The 15,829-nt window shown below is 41.6% G+C and overlaps 1 protein-coding gene across 1 annotated transcript; it reads left to right on the forward strand.

The window, feature by feature from the left end:
- Positions 1 to 3,018: 3,018 nt before the first annotated feature.
- LOC308174058 (P2X purinoceptor 5-like) lies at positions 3,019 to 10,912 on the forward strand (the record flags this gene model as incomplete). The annotated part of the gene is made up of 12 exons (XM_080549111.1): positions 3,019 to 3,155; positions 4,721 to 4,871; positions 5,324 to 5,395; positions 6,293 to 6,368; positions 6,657 to 6,756; positions 6,935 to 7,015; positions 7,438 to 7,579; positions 9,252 to 9,385; positions 9,483 to 9,576; positions 9,694 to 9,759; positions 10,431 to 10,504; positions 10,812 to 10,912. 12 exons carry the CDS (start codon positions 3,019 to 3,021, stop codon positions 10,903 to 10,905), a joined length of 1,221 nt encoding a protein of 406 aa, XP_080405237.1. The 3' UTR covers positions 10,906 to 10,912.
- Positions 10,913 to 15,829: the final 4,917 nt, after the last annotated feature.

Raw genomic sequence — 15,829 nt, forward strand, 5'->3', positions numbered from 1 at the left:
ATTTAGATTTTGGTGTTTTGTTGTATTTTGGTGTTTTGGTGTACGCCTATACAGTAAGATACACTTGTTTTGCTTCACGATTTTGTATGTTTTCTCAACATAAATAAACTGTAGACGCCTCTACCCAAAATGACTTACAACAATGCACTAAGACAACTGCACTAAGACAACTGCACTAAGACAACTGCACTAAGACAACGGCACTAAGACAACGGCACTAAGACAACTGCACTAAGACAACTGCACTAAGACAACGGCACTAAGACAACGGCACTAAGACAACGGCACTAAGACAACGGCACTAAGACAACGGCACTAAGACAACTGCACTAAGACAACTGCACTAAGACAACGGCACTAAGACAACGGCACTAAGACAACGGCACTAAGACAACGGCACTAAGACAACTGCACTAAGACAACTGCACTAAGACAACGGCACTAAGACAACGGCACTAAGACAACGGCACTAAGACAACTGCACTAAGACAACTGCACTAAGACAACTGCACTAAGACAACGGCACTAAGACAACGGCACTAAGACAACGGCACTAAGACAACGGCACTAAGACAACTGCACTAAGACAACTGCACTAAGACAACGGCACTAAGACAACGGCACTAAGACAACGGCACTAAGACAACGGCACTAAGACAACTGCACTAAGACAACGGCACTAAGACAACGGCACTAAGACAACGGCACTAAGACAACGGCACTAAGACAACTGCACTAAGACAACGGCACTAAGACAACGGCACTAAGACAACGGCACTAAGACAACGGCACTAAGACAACTGCACTAAGACAACGGCACTAAGACAACGGCACTAAGACAACGGCACTAAGACAACGGCACTAAGACAACGGCACTAAGACAACGGCACTAAGACAACGGCACTAAGACAACTGCACTAAGACAACGGCACTAAGACAACGGCACTAAGACAACGGCACTAAGACAACGGCACTAAGACAACGGCACTAAGACAACGGCACTAAGACAACGGCACTAAGACAACGGCACTAAGACAACTGCACTAAGACAACGGCACTAAGACAACGGCACTAAGACAACGGCACTAAGACAACGGCACTAAGACAACGGCACTAAGACAACGGCACTAAGACAACTGCACTAAGACAACGGCACTAAGACAACGGCACTAAGACAACTGCACTAAGACAACGGCACGCTCTAGTGCAGCCAGGTGAGTTTTCACGGACTGAGGCTTCACTCAATAACTCTGGTGAAGCCCAGGAATCAGACAAGAGAAGGTCATCTGGTCATTTATGTAAAAAAAGAAAAGTGGCCTAACTTGTATACAGAACAATGACAGCATGTTATAAAGCCTTTGTGAATCAGTTCTCTGGCCTGACCATCCCGTATTTCACTGCAGATATTAGAAGTATTTGACTTGATCACCAGCCTCTCAAACGCCCTCTGACCTGGAGCTCTCGGGGTTACACCAGTGACCGCTACAGAACATATTAACTCATTCACAATACTATTCACAGCACAGACACAATATAGGCTACTGTGCATTTATCATTGATTGAAATATTCGTTTTTAAATGAGTTAGTAGCCTACTCACCCTTAAAGAAAATGCTTCTGATAAAATAGGCCTACTTCACATTAATGTAATGATGGTTGGAAGGATGAGGCCAAGGCGACTTCTATCAGGTTTCACATTAGTTGGTTGAAAATTCTAATTCCCAACATATTGGCCGCGTTCGTAAATTCGCCGCAGCGCACACTGGGTTCGACGTCATAATGGAACCAAGTCATTTGATTGGACAAGAGGCAGTCACGCGGACGCTCCGGCGCTCTCACAGCGAATTTACGAACACGGCCCATGACTGTAAACATGTCTAATCTAGCATCAAACCCTATAATAAGGCAATGTTACGCGACATGATGCAAATGTTACAAGCTGCACATTATTCGAAGTAGCCTACAAGTGGATTTGTTTTTGATTATTTTATTAACAGGGCATTTGTTATTATTTGTTATTATCTCCATAACTTCAGAAACTCACCTGACGCTGAAGGGCTTCCCTCGCTGTAGGAAGACACGACTTCAATGACACGATTTACATTGGTCTAACAACTGGACTAATTATGGGCTTTTTTATGGGAATTTTCTTGCTGTTTTCCCACGGTTTCGCCACTCCAGAGAAGAGGGCACTGTAGCGCGACGTTTTCAACTGTAGTGGTAAAAGTGATGTGTTTCTGCTTGTTCATTTATAATGTTCAATAAAAAATAAAATGAAATAAAAAGTCTCTCCAGAGGAACAACTCAGCCAGTCAGGGTGACCGGGCTGTGCCTGTCCTTGCCTACAAGGTTCTACCAGGTCAATGTCCAGACATGGAGGTCCTAATGACATGGAGGTCCTGAGGACGTCTACTTGGTGCTCCACTGCATCCAAGAGACATCTGGGGAGGTAGGCGACTGTCCGAAGCTCGTTTATGTCCCAGTCTCATGACCTGACGTGACTGGAACGCACCATAACGCACCATAATTTTCGTTGTTTAAATTTCGTTGTTTGGTACCTCTACTGTAACAATGACAAATAAAGTCTATCTATCTATCTATCTATCTATCTATAACGCACTAGGCGTGAATAGGCTTTCACTGCACGTATAACTGGGATCTATCGGTAAGAGAGTTGCAATAGTTTAGCAAAATAGAAAAGAGGACTGTAACTGAAGTCACATTTGCAAACTACAATGTAGCCTACCTTGACTTTATGCCCAGAATTGTGCAATTTTTGTGTACAAATACCGGTCATGTATTTATTATAATGTATTCTGCCCTCCTGGTTATCTGGCCACGCGCACCGGACAGACGCGACTGTCGCACTGGATACCGCCCGTCTGCAGATGGGACAGCAGATTGTCTCTGAGAGAGTAACTAGTCTGCTTAGTGACTTTAGTGACTTGTTGTTTTCCGCAGTTGACAGTAGGACTGTAGGACAGTAGGACAGTAGGACAGTAGGACTGTAGTCTGTAGGATGGCAGCGACCGGCTTGCAGCGGAACTGCCTTTCTTTATTTGACTACAAGACTGCCAAATACATCATCGCCACGAACAAGAAAGTCGGTGTTTTATACAGATTTGTACAATTGTCTATCATCGGATACATTATTGGGTAAGTGACTGGGTTGGTTTACTCTGCTTAAAGTCGCATGTTTTCTTGTAACTTGTATGGGGGCTGGTTAAGCCATATGCATCTCAGACTAAACTCAAAGTTCAGTCAAGTCAAGTTCAGGTCGTTGCTATGCAGAAGTGTTTCTGCAATGCGAAATCACAACAGCAATCTTCTCTTTCCCAGATCAGGTGTCTCACAATGTCTCACTGTGGGAGAGTGGAATGAGGTCTTATTTTTAATTTAACCAGATAGGTCAGTTGAGAACCAATTCTCATTCTTATGACAACAATGTCTCACTGTGGTCGAGTGGAATGCAGGTCTTATGACAATAGTCATAAACATAAATTCAGGTGTCATTTTGGCCCATTCCTCTACACAGATTGTCTTTAAATCTTGAAGATTATTCCCCCCCGCAATAAGCATGCACCACTAAGGAAATGTAAGGTTAGGGGGAGGGACGACCCCTGGTCTTCTGATGACATGACAGGGATCTAGTCTGGGCAAAGGAACTCTGCTTTAGAATCTGATCTGCTTTAGAATATATCTATCTAGATATAGATCTGGTCTCTTTTCTGATGCTTAAGAAACAAATGCACCACAAATGTATGCTTAAGGCAAGGCAAGTCAAGTTTATTTGTATAGCACATTTCACACAACAGCAATTCAAAGTACTTCACATACAGCAATACAAAATACAGCAAGAGGAGGGTCGTAAGAAAATAATAATGACAAGAATATATATATATATGTGTGTGTGTGTATATATATGTTATGGTACCTGTGGGAATAGGGTACATGTGGGAAAACTAGGGTTATGGTTAGGTGCTAGGGTGCTAGAGTTAAGGTTAGCGTTAGTGGTAGGGTTAGGGTTAGGGTTAGACATGCCAGAGGGTTAGGGTTAGGGTCGAGTAGCACCTAACCCTAACCCTAGTTTTCCCACATGTACCGTATTCCCACATGTACCGTAACATATATATATATATATACAGTATATATAAAAATATATCTTTCTGCTTACCAGAGATGCATTTGGACATAATGGGTGAAATACATGGTTTTGAAATACACGATTTTGAGGGGGAGGCTAGGGTTAGGGTTAGGGCTGGGGGAAAGGCCTCTATGATATGCAAGAATGGTCAGATAGGGCAATGTCAGTTGGCGTTTGGTGATGATAAGGTCCAGAGTGTGACCTGACTGACCTCGATTATGAGTGGGGAGTTTCACATGTTGTTGAAGTTCAAAAACATCTAACAGGACAGAGATTTATTTGGCTCTGTTGTCCTGAGTTATCTACATATTGAAATCACCAGCAATCATTAAACTGTTAAATTCCATAGTAATTATGGAGAGAAGCTCCCTAAGTTCATTGAAAAAGATATTGGGTATTATTATATTGATTATTGGGGTTAAAGGCACTTTCTGTACAGTGTCCTTGAATTTGAGAAAGGCGCTTTTAAATAAAATCTATTATTAACAAATAATAAACACACACACACCAACCCACCCAAACCCACGCCAAGCTTAAATCCCTTAGTGACGTTGTATTCATTGCGTGTGCTTCATAGGTGGGTGTTCCTGATGAAGAAGGGTTACCAGGAGACAGAAGACTCCATCCAGAGTTCTGTTATTACTAAGCTGAAGGGAGTTTACATCACCAACACCACAGAGTCTGGACTGCTGGTGTGGGGGCCAGAGGACTACGTCATCCCTCCACAGGTTCAGTCACATTTAACCCCTTTGATCACTATTCGGTTGTTAAGTCTGACGTCAAACGTGACGTTTAGCAATTCCCTGCACCAGAGTACCAGTGTACTACAGCGGTAGAATGACAGTTCAATAGTTTTTTAGACTGGGATCTATTCATACAACAAGGGACACAGCAGCACTTTCCTGTTTTTCCCATATTTGTCAGTGTCTTTGAGCCTCGGAAAAGCGCTATACAAATATAATGTATTATTATATTATTATATAGCATTTCGAAGAGAGCGCCTCAGCCAACGTTGGACCTGGAAACACGTCACGACTTAACAACCGAATGACCGTTACTCTTAAAGGAACAGTAGAACCTTCAAGTAAGGTTCATTCTTTATTGAGTCAATAAAGTGTTCGCTATAAGTCGCACCTGCTGATGAAGATATGGTAACTCCGCATGTGACTCTTGTTTCCAGGGTGAAGCGTCTTTATTTATTGTGACCAATCTGATTGAGACGCCAAACCAGAAGCTGGGCTACTGTGCTGAGGTAAGGGAGTTAAAGGTGTGTTGTAGTACGGTCTCGTCTCTATCACCTTATCTAGAGATATTCTTGTAGAATTTATTTATATTTTTACAAGATATTATCGAGTTTATGCGAATCAATCCGTTTCCATAAAAGGTTTAATTGCGAATCATCTCAAACTGATGCGAATCACCTCGAAATGCGAATCAGAATGTTTTATGGAAACGCACGCAAGTGTTGTTGCCATTAGCATAGGTGATAGAATGTGGATAAAACAAGATATCCTACGTCCTTTGCTCTTTCTTATCTGCTGATTTACAACCTTTGTCTCTTTGACCACCAGAGAGGAGTCTAAGATTATCAAGAGAGCATATACAATCCCAAGCTATTGTACTCCCTGTGTGTGTGTGTGTGTGTGTGTGTGTGTGTGTGTGTGTGTGTGTGTGTGTGTGTGTGTGTGCGTGCGTGCGTGTATGTGTGTATGCGTGCGTGTGTACGTGCGTGGGTGAGTGTGCTGGCTTAGCTCAATCATAATTTCCATTATGTTCATTTACAGAAGCCCCCTGGTATGTAAACAGTCTTACCTTCTCAGCCTGCTGAAGATGTTGAAGAGACTTTCCACAACTGACTAATAGAATAACCACCGTGTAGAAGGCCTGTCATCATAGTGTCATAGCAATGTGCTGTTCTTGGCAGTGTTGTGTTTACATTGAACCAAACATTTACCAAACATTTTCCTGACGCACATCTATACCATTCATCTATACCATTGAAAATCTTTTTCCACATTGTTGTTGTGTCGGTTAGATAAGGAGCGAGTTTCACACCATGATAACCCTAACCCTTTGTCACTGAGCAGCGAGGTCGTTGTGATCAAAGTCTCAGCAGTATTTGTTTAATCTGTGCGGCGTTTGTTCTCAGAGCTTCAAGGTGCTGGACGGCCACTGCAGAGGGGATGAGGACTGTGTGGAGGGTGAGGCCGTGGTGGCGGGCCATGGTAGGAACACACTCACTGCTCTGTGTGGCGGGAGAGGCCGTGGTGGCGGGCCATGGTAGGAACAGATCACTGCTCTGCAGAGGGGATGAGGACTGTGTGGAGGGTGAGGCCGTGGTGGCGGGCCATGGTAGGAACACACTCACTGCTCTGCTACATCTGTAGGAACAGATCACTGCTCTGCTACATCTGGACATAGTCAAATTGAACTGAAGCTGATTCAGATGAAGAAATAAGTGCTGTTTCTTTTACAAAATCCCATTTATTATGGTTTTATTATCTCATCTGAAGGACTTAAGAGTGGTCGCTGCTTGAAAAAGGATGTGAATTCTACTACTGGTACTTGTGAGATATACGGCTGGTGCCCCGTGGAACGCAGCTCCAAACGACAGTAAGAGATCACGCATGCACATATAACTGTATGTACACACACACACACACACACACACACACACACACACACACACACACACACACACACACAGTCCCTATTTTATTAGTTACATTTAATTAATAACAAAGGACTTCCAGTAAGATCCAGTGATGCAGGTTAACATGTGTTTCCACAGGGGGCTTCTGTTAACAAAAGCTGAAAACTTCACCATCTACATTAAGAACTTCATCAGATTTCCCAAATTTGATTTCTCAAAGTAAGTTATCTACGGTATCTAATCTACGGTGCAGCATGTGCCAAGTATTGTTCAGGCTTTTGTTGGAGACCAGCTCTAGCACAGTTGATTTAGATAATTGTGTTAGTGCTGTACTTTAACAAAAAGTCACACACACTATGGGGCGCTTAGGTGGCGTAGTGGATTAAGCGCTGACCATGTACCGCAGGGCTCCCGGTTCGATTCCAGCCGCGGACATATCCTGCATGTCATCCCTTCTCTCTCTCTCTCTCTCACCCATCCTTCCTGTCATAATCTCTACTATATCTGTCATTAAAAAGAAAAATATGAGTGGGACTGCCCCACTCAGAAAAAATTACTTAAAAAAAAAAAAAACACACACACTCCAAGAGAAGAATTGTCCACCCCTAACAGTTTAAAGTTTTCATGTTTCTAATTCTCAGGTCCAATGTCCTGGACACGTCTAATGAGTCATATCTGAAGAGTTGTCTCCATGACGACGTCCTCCACCCCTACTGCCCCATCTTCCGTCTAGGAGACATAACTAAACAAGCTGGACACGACTTCCAGGACATGACTGTGATGGTGAGATGAACTTCAGGACATGACTGTGATGGTGAGGTGTCCAGAGCTCTGGATCCAAGGACTAATGGTCCAGGATGTTGAATGGATATCTCTAAACATATGTCAAAGCTCTACATAGTTGGTTTACAAAGACTTTGTTTACAAACTATAACGCTGAACAAAACAATTAGCTGATTTATGCTAAACCTTTTGCTCTGTCAAATCAATCATGAAGCATTTAGTTGATTCACAAAGAAGGTTTCTAGGTTTTCCAGCATTTAATCAACAGTGACTGTGCCCTTCTGCTTATTCTGTTGTTCTTGCCTACATGTGCTTTACAGTTATTGTTTAACATTCGAACAAACAATATGGCCGCTATTAACCAATGAATTGTCCAGGGGTATGACCTCTCACATAAATAGTTAAAGTCAAAGAAAATGAATCCTATCATGATGAGGTCGTAACCCTAAAGCCACAGTCAAATAAATCAAAAGGGGGCACCTTAAATGCATATTTATTATATCTGTGAATGTGACTCACCAAATCTCACATTTGATACACATGCCCTGTGTTAAAGTATTAGGCAATATTTAAAAAATGGTCAAGATTGGCCATAGCGTTGGGCTTGGCCTTTCATGTAAATCCCTATAAATCAAAGACGGTTGGTACTATCATTATGAACACAAGGCTACACTCTCCAGACTGAAAGGTTATGGAACGTAACCAACTGCATTAGGCTACACTACTCTTCACCCTCTTATGAAGCTTTTAATGATGACTCAGCGTTACCTTATAACACACTCAGCAATGCAGATTGTAGATTAAATTAATCTACCATATAAAAGACCTGCGTGCAGTAACTATTGTCTTTGAGTTTTTCACCGTTGCAATATGTGACACAGTCTGGTCATTTGGTCCGCATGTCGGCAACCAATCAAAATGTTCGGACTTTTATTTTGAAACACGGAACTACGTTTCAACGTCGTTGAATCACAACACAAACTCGCTAGTCAAGCCAAAATACAACGCAATGGATTTGGTGAGTAATCCCCACGGCCACCTAGATAACTAGAACACTACTTTACTTTACTTCACATAACAACCTGTAGGCTATTAGTTGACTAGTGATGTCTCATTGATTTTCAACAATGCGGAAATGTGTTTTAGTCAGATGTTTTAGTCAGATCAAAAGTCAGATCATTACATAGGATCCCGACATGAGGACCAAAGCATTAGAACGTGTCACACATGTGACAGAGGTGGTGAAACTGGGAACAAGTCTGGAGCCGATTTAATGTTCAGACCTTTATAAATGTAAATACATTTCAGTGTTGTTGAAAATCAATGACACATCGCTAGTCAACTAACACAGCTTGTTGTGTGAGCCTGCTAACAATGTAAAGTAGTGTTAATAGTTAACCAGGTAGTAGTGGGAATTACTCACCGAATCCATTGCATTGCAATATTTTGGCTTGACTAGCAAGTGTGTCAACGTTGACATTTATTTTCATTTTTCTGAATAAAAGTCTGAACATTTAGATTGGTTGCCGACTTGTTCCCCCTTTCACCTGCTGCCATCACATATATCTGTATTAGCTACTGTAGATCAAAGGTTTCATATAAGCTATTTTCCAGTTATGTCTGTTATGTCACAGTTTTCACTTTTTCATTGTGTCAATACTTTCTCCATCAGGGTGGTTCAATTGGCATTCTGATTGACTGGAACTGTGATCTGGACAAAGGTTATTCAAACTGCCATCCACGCTACCGCTTCACTCGCCTTGACAAAGGCTCCAACAACTCCATCACATCTGGGTTCAACTTCAGGTGCAACACATACGCTGACAGCAGATACATTAACAATATATTTTTATATTTTGAAATATGTGAATATCTTTTCTGTTTCTGTCCACTACCATGACAGGCATGTTCGCTATTACAAAAATGCCTCTGGAGAAAGCTTCCGGACCCTATTCAAAGTGTACGGCCTACGTCTAGATATCATGATTCATGGAAAGGTACGAGAAATCAACTCTATGGCTTCTCAAGAGGATCAATGCTTTAAGTTGTGTTTTCATTGCCTGGTCGTTGTGCTTCCCTGTAACGTGTTGGCTTTCTTCTTCTATGTTCCTCAGGCTGGAAGGTTTAATATCATCCCCACGCTTATCAACATCGGCTCAGGACTCGCCTTGATGGGAGCGGTAAATATGTTTGGTTTGTTTACCTCCGACCGACATGGATTTCACAGAAACAACATTTAGTACAGATCTGTACATTCTCTCTACTATAATCATCATAATAACAGTTTATAGATTTGTGTGTTTAAATCCACTATATGTGACAGCAGCTGATGAAAACGTGAATAAGTCGTCAAACGACCATGCATACGTTCTGAATGGGACGTGCCTAACCATGCAGAGTGTAACTTCCTGCCTTCAAACAGCTCTGGAACAGCCGTGCCTTTTTTACCTACTAAGAGAGCCGCCTCGGCCCCCTCTTTACAACGCTCAAGCTGCTATTTACACACAACGACCACTAGTTGGCCGCTTGTAAATTAGCCTGCCTCCTACACAGAAAAACGGCAAAATAGCTGTATACTAGCTTATCCTGATGTGATTTTGAAAAAGTAAGGATACTGGGTGGTAGAACGCACATAGGCTATATAGGAAAAGTCATGAAAGGAGAGTCCTGAAATTTGATGGAGTGATCAACCTAACCCTCACCCTCACGGCTGTTCTAGTGTTAGCGCCCTTCCAGATTGAGTCACGCTATCTGACGTGAGACAATGGACGACATGGCCTCCCCATGTAATCACAGTTAATTTAGGCGAGTGCCACTCATAGTATAACTCTGTGACTGGTATGTGTTCCAGGGGGCCTTCCTGTGTGACATGGTTCTACTATACCTGATGAAAAAGAGCACCTTCTACCGGGAGAGGAAGTTTGAGTATGAGACATTTTAACCCTTTAGCATCAAGAAACTAATAACAGGAAATCCTAAGTGCATAAGCGTTTGGCACCTTTTGGTGGCTGGTTGTTGTAATTACGCTCAGCTGAAACATGTCTGTAAACATTCATATTCTGAATCTCTTTATCACACATGAATAACGGCTGTTAACTGCCTACATTTGTAAAACAAACCCCCAAAAATGTCATTTTGGGGGGGGTTTAAACATGCATTGCATACCTATTGATATGAGTGTTGAGATTTGGGCCTCTGGTCTCAATGTGCTTCACCCTCTCCCTCTCCACAGGAAGGGCCACAGCAAAGATCACCACAACGGTACAGAGGAGACGAAACAACCTCTGGAACAGCAACAGCTCACTGACCTTTCACCAGAGACATGACCCTAACCCTAACCCACTGACCTACAGTATCACCAGAGACATGACCCTAACCCTAACCCACTGACCTTTCACCTGAGACATAACCCTAACCCTAACCCACTGACCTTTCACCAGAGACATGACCCTAACCCACTGACCTACAGTATCACCAGAGACATGACCCTAACCCTAACCCACTGACCTACAGTATCACCAGAGACATAACCCTAACCCTAACCCACTGACCTACAGTATCACCAGAGACATGACCCTAACCCTAACCCACTGACCTACAGTATCACCAGACATGACCCTAACCCTAACCCACTGACCTACAGTATCACCAGAGACATGACCCTAACCCACTGACCTTACACCTGAGACATGACCCTAACCCTAACCCACTGACCTACAGTATCACCAGAGACATGACCCTAACCCTAACCCACTGACCTACAGTATCACCAGAGACAGAATCACCATGGAGGCAGTTCAGCGCCTTATCACCAGCGATAATAACAATGGTCTCTGCTCTCCGTCCAACTTAGGTGACCTGTTTATGAGCAGGTATTAGCTTTATGAGGTCCTCTACTTACCATCTGTTATTTCTTTACCATCTGTTCTATACTGTCTCAAAATGTGAGGAATTTGCAAAACAAATTAAGCTACAAGATGACAACCATTAAAACTGGTAGTCAGAAATACTAGTATTCCCTATGATCTTCCCTGTAACAGGCAACTATGAGGAATGTTAATAGTATTTCTGATACAGAACTTGACTTCAACAGCCACATAAACTCAATAACTAAATCAGCCTTCTATCACCTGAAAAACACAACAAGAATGAGAGGTTTCATGTCCAAACAAGATCTTGAAAAACTCATCTATGCATTTGTTTAGAGTAGACTTGATTATTGTAATGGCCTACTAACAGGCCTATCTAAAGGAGCTGGTCTACTAACAGGCCTATCTAAAGGAGCTTGATTGATTGATTGAAAACTTTATTAGAAGATTTGCAGAAGTAGGTACATGAAAGTACATATTACATACAAGGTCAACTAACAGGATAAAAACCCAAGAAAGCCACTGGCTTATTTCAATTGGGGTCCTTGATTCTCAATTCATCGTTACATGTAAGACAGACAAAAAAAACTAGTACTATCTACAAGATAATACAGACAAATAACTATTACTATCTACAAGATAAACATTCATCCATCATGGGAAGAACAATACAACAAAACATAAGGAGCTTGTTAAGCCTCATTATGTAATAACCAAAATGTAATAAAAAGTCACTTTCAATATGTAATAACACCACATTATGTAATAACCTGCACATTATGTAATAAATCGCCTGAACGCAAAATGTAATAACCTTAGCCTCATTATGTAAGAAATGTATTACATATTGTGCAGGTTATTACAAAATGCGGCGGTTGCACTTTTTTGTAACACAATTGAAAAAATGGAAATGAATCTAACCATGAAAGGCATTATGTAATAAAATCCCAATGTATTTTATCTATCCATTAACTATTGTCTAATTTAATGTTTTATCTATTTACTTCTTATAATTGTTTTTATTCATTGTCATTTTTATTTTTTTATTATGCTCCTCTTGCTGTATTTTTTATAAAGTATGTAAAGCACTTTGAATTGCCCCTGAAATGTGCTATACAAATAAACTTGCCTTGCCTTGCCCGAATTATAACACAGAGTACATTACGTTTTACATGTTTGGCATTTAGCAGACGCCTTTATCCAAAGCGACTTACAACAAACACGTCTGAGTTAGTGAATCATCTGTCCATCAGCTCTGCTCGGGCCTGGGGCCATTGGCAGTCATGGTGCTAGAAGAAGAAGAAGAAGGATTTTCTGTTGTTGTTGTTAATATAATAATAATCACAATCATATTACGAGATTAATCACACATTTAAAATACTAGTATTTACCTATTTTTTTTGGGGGGGAGATAAAACAAAAAAGTGTGGTGTTGGAATAAAGTATAAATGCATGACAAACTGGTTAGAGGAATCAGAATCTGGAAGTTCTGGAATGGCAGAGTCAAATCTTCATACTATTGATGCTGTGGGGGGATTTGAAACAGGCTCCCTTTGGCTGAAATAACATCAATTACACAGTGGTGTGCCGTCAGGGCCAGCAAGGCCTTCTCTGCTGGCCTAAACATCATCAGAATATACATTTATTTTTTTTATTTTTTTTCTACAAATATGTATTAAATTATTCCCGTAGTCTATTCTCTTCATTTCATAGCTTTCCTCTTGGTTGCGCTGCTTCCAGACATTTGGAGGGCTGGCCTTTAGCTTTTATCCAATCAAATTCAGCCATAATGTGTTGCCAGGGTACCAAGAAATCTGCCCGCCTGCAGATTCAACAGTGGCGCGAGTACAGATTGTAATTTAAAGTGAGCGAGAAAAGACTGTGGCGTGCCGTGGTCAGTTCTCGAGTTGGCAGCAAATCCAAGCAAATCCGACGAAGGGGCCTTCTGGATGGCGGAGCACCTGATCAGCCCCTTCACGTCTTTTGATTGGATACAAACTATTGGGAGGCGGAGCTAACACACTGAAACTTGATCTCGCTAATTTGTGTAGATGGAAGGTGTTGTTCTACAAGCCGAACCCCGATGTTAGCGACGATATCCATGTAAAAGGACTTATTGGTGGAACTGATCAACTGTACAACAGAGTCATTGAAGTCTTCTTGAGGAAAGAAAGGAGGATGGATTTTGTGTTCAAATAATCAGTTGTTTTGGTGAGTACAAAGCATTTAATGTTTTCTGCAAGAGATGTAGACATACGGAGCGACCCTGGGGTCCATAGAGATATGTGACTGCTCCTGGTGTTTCTGGACACCTCTCGGAAATGTGTGTTGTGTTGCCTGGCTCAGTTGTGTGAGTAAGTGGGGCTGTGGGGCTTCAATGCGATCTTCTAACCACTTCCCGGGCTGCTACCATGGAAAACGACACACCCCCGTGACCGTATGAACACGAGGAAGATAACCATCCTTAAATGGAACCTCGAAACGGTTCTCCTATCGAGATCGACAGACCGCAACGTTCGGGAAATAACTGACGCTTTCGTTTTCATGCAATGAATTGAATACACCCAGACAAGGTGCCGCTATAATAACAATGGCAACGCCCGGTTATACTGCGTTTCTGTCTAAATGTATAGTTTCTAGAGCCATGGCGTCATAATGATGGTATTAAGAGGTGGAATAATTCAGGTAGGACATCACTGAAGGCCTAGGTGTGAAATGCACCGCCCGCCACTGCAATTACATGTTTCCCATAACTGTCTACCAGTCTCTGGCATTGACTGGGAGAAAGTATTTCCCACAGGGGGCGCTGTAGCAGCATGTTGAACTTTTCAACTTTCAGAGGCCATAACTTTTTAACCGTTTGTTCTAGAAACACCAAACCAACACAGCAGCAGACTGAACTGAACAGATTTGTCCTAACAAATTTTCTCCTATTTAGAATTTTGTGAAAATGTAGAACCCTTCCTCAAATATACCAAGTCCAATAAACATAAAACTTGGTACATAAGAATTATCTATTGTCTCTAAGAAGTTTGAGTACAAAAGGTTCCCAGGTAAAAAAACAAATGCTACATGATACATGCAAATTAATCAGTACAATAATTAATGAAATATACAAATGAGGCTATCAGCCATATTTATGCAAATTAATGTGAAACTCTGTAAGCCAGCGTTTCCCAAACTGTGGCGCTAGTGGGGCGCGGGGGTACTGCAGGGGGGGCGCAGAAATAAAAATAATAATAATTTAAATAAAAAAACTGTGGGAATACTGCTGCCTTTTGCAACATCGTACCTGTGTGAGATAGGCTTTTCTGCTGTTGCTGCTATCAAAAGCAAATACAGGTCGAAGTTGAACATTGAGAATGAACTGAGAGTGGCAGTCTCAAAACAACAACCCCGCTTTGAGAAGATTTGCAAGGCAAAGCAAGCACACACAAGTCATTGATCGTAATTGTGATAGGAATGTGAGGAGTAAGAATAGTGATGCAGTAGAAATTAGTTAATGTTGATATGTTGAATATTTCAGTGGCACAGGATCATTTGCCAAGCACTTATGTTCCTTTTCAACCCATAATAAAATATAAAACTATAGTTGGATATATGTGTCTTGTTATTATTAGAAGAGAAAATGTAATGTTTGTACAACTTTATACAATTAATTATATCAAACTAGGTGGGGACCGGGTTAGGGGGGGGCTCGAAAATATTTCCAATTACCCAAGGGGGGCCTGATTGAAAAAGTTTGGGAACCGCTGATGTAAGCCAACATGATCAGATGAAAAACATGGCTGCCACATGCCAGTCAATATTCTGCATTTCCAGCCATTTTTAAATATAAAAAAATAACACTTCAAAATCTTCTTCTCATGAACGGCAAGTCCAATTGACACGAAAATTGTAATAGTATTCTTGTACCAGTCCCTGCAGAGTAGGGACAGGTTCATACTTCTAAGAAACAAATTCATGCAAATTAATATGTACCATAAATTATGCAAATAGGTCTGTCAGTCATTGTTAGTCTAACCAATCTCAAAGTTAGTGTCCTTTGAGATAGTGCTATAACATAGATGTGTAGCAAACTTGAGGTTAACCCTTGCACCCTTTAATTGCCACTTGTGGCTACATTTACTGAATTGCAATGGAAGGTGATGGCACACATCACCTATGCTAAGTGTTGTAATGATTTCATTCTGTGTAGAATACCTGACTGTCTGGAATCACTGGTACAGAATAATTGACATATGTAAACCTGATGAACGTCAAACATGCCCTGTGGTGTAGGAGGAACAGGCAACACATCTCCCACCACACCACTGAGTTGGCACACGCACCTCTCTGCCTTATCTCAGTTCAGCTAACAGCATCGCCAGTACTGGAACTA

Source organism: Nansenia antarctica (assembly GCF_963989245.1).
Source record: "Nansenia antarctica genome assembly, chromosome: 19".
Classification (NCBI taxonomy): Eukaryota; Metazoa; Chordata; class Actinopteri; order Argentiniformes; family Microstomatidae; genus Nansenia; species Nansenia antarctica.